At 30.6% G+C, this 6784-nt stretch overlaps 1 protein-coding gene across 1 annotated transcript; it reads right to left on the bottom strand.

The window, feature by feature from the left end:
* Positions 1–1171: 1171 nt before the first annotated feature.
* Positions 1172–5007, bottom strand: LOC137818135 (uncharacterized). The gene is made up of 5 exons (XM_068621372.2): positions 4545–5007; positions 3556–3691; positions 3077–3303; positions 1865–2038; positions 1172–1495 (listed from the first exon to the last, which is right to left on the bottom strand). The coding sequence occupies exons 1-5, from the start codon at positions 4704–4706 to the stop codon at positions 1409–1411; spliced, it is 786 nt and encodes a 261-aa protein (XP_068477473.1). The 5' UTR covers positions 4707–5007; the 3' UTR covers positions 1172–1408.
* Positions 5008–6784: the final 1777 nt, after the last annotated feature.

Genomic DNA, 6784 nt, shown 5'->3' with positions numbered 1-6784 from the left:
GTTTCACTTTTAGTTTTCCTGAATGGTTCTATTGCACATTTCCTCCACTTTTAACATAATGAACAGCAACACCATTTAACACCATTTACCTAGAATGATGATGAGGACAAGCATAAATCATTCAAGGAATAAGCTATTAGAGTGCTTAGACACCATATAAGTTTGAAAATAAAGACTCAATATCTTTGATTAGAAGTTAAATTTTAATTCTAGCTTTTTTTTTTAAATAGGTATCGTGTCTATTGCAAATTCATTTATTGAAGAAATAATATATAAATGAAATAAAAAAAAGGGTAAGGAAACTGAATAAAATTGTTAATGGCATTGAATTGGTTTAAAAAAAATGTTGATATCACTATGTTCAAACATATAATGATATATTATTGTTAATGAAACAAGCTATAAAGTGTACTAATTAAAAATACTAATAAAAAAATCCTATATAATTTTTTGGAAATTGAAATATTATATTTAGTTTTAGAAACATTACTCCATTGTCTTCCAGTTATTTGAAATAATGTAACCTCTTAATTATATAATATTTTTTTAACATAGATTTTTCTGCTTTAAATCGCATAACTTTCTGAAAAACATTTCTTTTTCAATTAATTATACAATTCAACAATAGATAGATGGTTTAGTTTAAGAAGGTCATGCAGTTTAGTTTTCGGTTGGTACGAAGTATATAAATTTTAATTCCGATTAGTACGAGAAAGACTCCTTTCTTAAATAAATAATGTGTCTATATCAAGTATGGACACGTATAACTAAAATATTAAATTCAAAAAATATTTATTAAACTTTTAATAATTTTTGTACAATTTTAACATAATTTTAAAAAAATACATTAATTTTTTAAAAGCTTAAATTTGTTATATAAATTTTTAATATGATAATAAAAATGCTGAAACATCTTTGTACTAAAAAGCTACTTAAAAAAACTGGATTTAATCTTTATTATTAATTTATATAATTTATAATTATATAATATATAGATTTGTATCTTCATGTCTTATATTTTAAAGATTATACATATTCATGTCGTATTAGTGTTCGTGTCTATGTAGATAATATAAGTAAACTTATTTTGGAAAAGAAAATGATAATGCAACTGTTCCAGTCTAATATAATGGACATTGTCTCAATCCTACTGACAAAAACTGGAAAAAGATAAATTCGAAACGATAATACTGATAGGATTGACTGAAAATATTAATATAGTGGTGGATTCTATACTGTGTTGATAGGATACTATAAAAGCAGAAAATGCTACCACAAACAGAAGCTGTAAAAGCAGATTACAGCACCATTAACCTTTATATGAAAGAAAACAAATAGCAAGACATAATTAGTCAACCTGAAGCAGCTATTTGCTGCCTCTATTATTACGTTATAGACATTCACCACGTTAGAAGATATCAGGTGGGAAGTTCCCTGTAAAGGGGTTGCTCTGTTGAGCCTGCTTCAAATGCATTGCCAAAGCATAGTTATTCACCTGTCAACAAATCAATGGACATAGTAATCATCAGTATGCACAAAAACAATTATTAATGGGACGTAACAATTTATTTATGACTTCAGATTTTTCATCCACCACTTTGTCACCAATCGGTTTGTCTGAATTTAAAAATGGACCAATTTTAATAGAACACTTGTAAACCTATATATAAATAGCAGATTGCTAGAATGACTCTCAACCCCAAATGAGAAGTACATGACAAGGTAACTATGCATTTCTAACTATCGGTGTCAAAACAAAAGAGTGTGAAAAAATAAGGCCAAATCATGAGATAACACTGATTAAATCCTTAGCTCAATGATCAGCTGTGACTGTGAACAATTAAGATGGAAAGTTGATTCAAACCTCGAGAGTTCTAATCTGCTCCTGGTATTGAGACACCAATTGCTTCAAATGCTGCAACTCCTGGTTCTTAACCTCGTAATCAGCAAATCGTTCATGCTGGATTCTAAAAGCATTTTTGAAAGAATTTTTCTCCTTAATCAATGCTTCAATTTGTTCTTTCAGCATCAAATTTTCCTGAAAATGAGAACATTTTTACAACAACTAAGATACAAGCTGAACCAGAAAGAAACACTATAGATTTATTCCTAAATCGCCAGATACTAAAATATAGAATATCAGAAAAGCTATCAGCAAAGGTGCAGTCTAAGCATTATATTTCTAGCTCCTAGTTCTTTTTTAAAAAAATTACACAATATTTCTATATGAAAACAAACTACAGAGTATTGTAGAAAATCAGCCACAACATACTTTGCATGTTTATTCAAAGAAGATCCATATAGACCAGATTGTCTAAGCACAGTAAGTTTCAGCCTCTCTCCAGACTTATCTTCTCATACAAGCAACAAAAAACCAAGCCTTTTCCTACTATGTTTGGCTACATGAATGAAATAATGTCATATTACTCTTATCATAAACAATTCTGTAAACAAACGACCTTTAAATCCTTCTTAATGGTTTTGCCAATAACTTTTCTTGACCTCCGTCTACCTCTATTAACAACAAGACTAACCTATATTTGATCTAATCTCCTTCCTGGAGCTTCTACATATCTTCTCCACATACACCCAAACACCACTGGGCCAAAATTCTACTATTTTTTCTACTACAGGTACATAACCTCAACATCCTTTAAATTTGTCAAGTAAGTCCATACATCTAACACAGAATTCTCTTCTTTGATACAGTGAGGTTATCTTCTTGTTGACTTCTTGCCACCCAGCACTTAGTTCCCCATTATGTTTATTTTCTTGTTTAACCTCGTATACAGGCTAGTGAAACTAAAACAATATACACAGAATCATTACGCAAAACAACAAAGTAAAAATATTACAATGAAAGAATTAGAATGAACCATCCTCAGCTTAAGTTAACAATAGAGTTCATCCACAAACAAACAATCTCAAATCACTCAACATCACCCAACTGCTACTTCATGGTCAATAGCATACATCACACAATTGATCTGTTCCTCTAAACACACATTCACTCAGACATGCAAGACATCAGAGTTTGGTTGACAACATGAATCTTGAATGGTTTTACAATGAATACCTTCTGAAGTGCATCAGTTGCCTCAGCCCTTGCTCTTTCACTGATTGATTTCTCTAGAACTTCCAGCATTCTCGCAGCACGGGCTCTAGCATCATCAACACTAGTAGCAACCATCATTTCCCTAACAAAAAAGTCAATCCACTCTGCTCCATCTACAGGAAGGTGGTGGTTGTTCAAAGTAGGCTGGTCCTCAGGAACAGAAGCATTTCCATTATCTTCCAATTTACCTACAGAGTTTCGCAAAAAAAAAAAGTAAATTTCTCAATTAGTTTTGTTACCAAAACTTGTTCGTAATTTATTCAACTCATATCATTATCTTTCCACAGCCCCTGTAAGGTTAGCACAGAAGTCCACTGGTACAATACCAAAATGCAATTAACTAACTGTTAACGATCCTATCATAGAGCATGCAGAAACATAATTTTGTCGTAAAAGTTTAGTCTACAAAGCACTCAATTGCACATGGAATCCAACCATACCTGCATCCAAATTAACAATAACATCCGATCCTTCAGCATTTCTATTTCCATCTGCATTTCCCAAGCAAAGCTCGTTCAGCCTCTTGATAGCAGCATCTATATCATTCCCACACTCCTGAAGAACCCTCTCAAGAACCTGAAAGGTAAAATAACAACCGATAAGATATACATGAGGAAGAGAATCATCCATATCAATCATACACCTTTTAACTAACACCAACCTTAAACATCATAAATTGGACCGGCTAGCCAAAAGTCAAATGCCAGCTTGCGACCATTTACTATGACCACTCCCCCAGTAACACTAACAATTGAGAGGCACTAAGACCTCAGATAGTCAGTCAGCGTTGGGCCTTCAGGCTCCATTATGACACTCTAGGCCCAACTATGATACTTCTAGCCCCAATTACGATATTCCAGACCTAATTATGATATTCTAGACCGCCCATGGCACCTAATTGGTGCACAGCTGGCATTACCTCTTCCTCTCCCTCGCACGTGACAGCATTCATAACACCCCAGAAAATGGGAAACATGGTAAATGAATAGGGATAACCCCAAAACTCATAAGAAAAAATGAGGGGCGTTTCGACAAAAAGAAACAAAGCGACTTGCACAAATCTTTTTGTCGATAACCACAAACCAGTAAATCGGATATTGATTAACATGTTCGTTAAATGCGTATGACCAATCCAGGTCAGTACAGCTACTGAGTTCAAGTGTGAACGCAAAACCAAAGGCGGAAATTCCCTATCTCGATTCAAGCCAAAATTACATTCTTTAATTATTTTGCAGCACAAGAAAAACGAAAGGAAAACCAAACACGGTAACAGATAACAACAATAAGCCCAAGAAGATAAGCTACAATTCTAACCTAGCAACAAAACCATAAACCACAGGGTTTAAGAAATTCGCGAAACAGTAAAGTGTAACCGTGAGCGGATTCAAACACACGAAAAAGCAAAAGCGAGAAAGAAATCAACAGATACCAGGTCGTCCATGTGGGGAAAGAGCGGGCGAAGTTGGTCGATGAGAGAGAGGGGAGGGAAGCGAATCGGCGAAGAGGAACAGCGGAGCCTCTTGGAGAGTGGCGGAGACGGAGGAAGGTCTTCGAAGAAGGATCTCTTGGTTCCGCACACAGCAGCAGACATCGTTCTTCAACGCAAACGCTACCAATTTCAAACAATCCTTTGACGATCGCCTCCAATTCAATCCGAACGAATTGGGGTTAGGGTTTGGGAAGAACGAGAGTTATCAGAATCGAAGGGTTTTCGTGAGGGTTAGGTTCTGCGCTGTTCCTGGAAGAGGAAAAGTGTGGAAATTGAGAGAACTATTTATAGTGCTATGCCACAGAGGAGACGGAACTTCCACGTGCTTACCAGCGCGTCGGGTACCAGCTTTTCCTTTGTCGGAAATTCTCCCTATAAAACCAAAACCTTCAAAATTGTATATAAAATTCAAATGTGTTTAACTTAGAAAAATTTAAGATGATGTCATTTTATTAAAATATATATATATATATATATATATAAAATTTCGACACATCTCTTAAATGATGTGTCTGTTGTATCGAGTATTTTAAATGGTGTGTCTGTATCGAGTATTTTAAATGGTATGTTTGTTATATCGGGTATGACACTACTATAGTTCTAACACAATTTTAAAAATAAAAAATATATTATTTTTTAAAAATTTAAATTTATTGTTTAAATTTTTATTATAAGTATAAAAATAAAGAATAAATTTATTTAAATCACAGAAACTGATATTTTAAATTAGTTTTTAATTATTATCATGAATGTTGTGTGGAGCATTAAATTTACTTTTTAAATTTTTACTATCTATCTAACAGTTCGTATTGCTATTATTTTATGAGTATTAAAAGCTTTACCTCACTTGATTCGATTTCCTTTTCCGGAAAAAAAAATTAACGTGTAACTTCTTTAAAAATATTTTGCTACTTTTTTAATATTGTATAAAAATTAAAAATAATTTCATATCTTTAAGAGAAAAGTTCTTATAATTACTAATAGTATAAAATCCTTAACTAACTCGTGTATTATAACACTTTAATACGCACCAATAGAATCCTTACACTTGCGCTTTATTTATTTCTCCCAAAAGATAAAAAATTTATTATAATAATTATTAAAATAAGAAGTATTATTAAATTATTAAAAATTAAAAATATACTGTAGATAGCTTTTTTTGTTATATAGGTGATTTTTTTTATTGTAAATCGTTATTTGAGTTTAAAAGAACAGTTAAATAAGATTTTTTACATTTCAAAAAAGTATTAAAAGAGAATCTCATTTATTAATAAATATTTATATTGACGAGAGAATGTAATTAATATATTTTTTATTATAACTAAAATTAATAATATTAATTTTAGTAATAAACAAATATATTTTGTTTGTTTTTTAATTCAAATAACTTTATTCTTTATGATTTATTTTGTTTTTTTTTTCTCTTTATTAATACTTTCACTTTACATCATCTAATTCAAATAAAGCATTAGAATTCATCCTAAATATTGTTTTCAAATTAAATTTGATCCAAATAACTTCATCACATTTAAATGTTTTAGATTCAACTTGATCAAATTTCTCCAAATATAAATTTAGATCGTGGTTTTAATTTTAATTTTTATGAATGCAACCTTTTTAATTAAAATCATTGATATTATTTATATTTTTAAATTTAAATATTACATTATTAATAATAACATGTAATATTTTAATTTTTTAAAGACAACTAATATATATATATATATATATATAAATCTTTATTATAATATGAGGAGTGAAATGATAATAGACATTTCACTAACAAGCACAAGATAAGAACATTTTCAAGAAAACAATCTAATCATTATATAAGAAATATAGAGTCCTTTTGAAATAAAATATGCTGAATAAATAATAAAATATTATTGTAATGATTAGTGTGTTTATTTATAAAATTCTGATGAACCTCTAACGCATGAGTCAAGGTTAAGGTAGATTTTCGAGTCAACCTTCAAATTTTAGATGAATTTTCGTATCTTGATTACATTAATCTTATGATAAAAGATGTTTGTCGAAACTATCTCATAGGAGTATTCAATCAACGATCTTAACTGATACACTTAACCGTACTATACAATTATCTCTAATGATTGTATTAGATTGTAATAGGCATCATATTTGGAATAATTTCACTTGTAATATCTTAGAAGATAGATAAT

This window comes from Phaseolus vulgaris, chromosome 10, assembly GCF_051622355.1.
Source record: "Phaseolus vulgaris cultivar YP4 chromosome 10, ASM5162235v1, whole genome shotgun sequence".
Classification (NCBI taxonomy): domain Eukaryota; kingdom Viridiplantae; phylum Streptophyta; class Magnoliopsida; order Fabales; family Fabaceae; genus Phaseolus; species Phaseolus vulgaris.
Note: the sequence above shows the minus strand (reverse complement) of the source record. Positions and strands in the feature narration are given on the sequence as shown.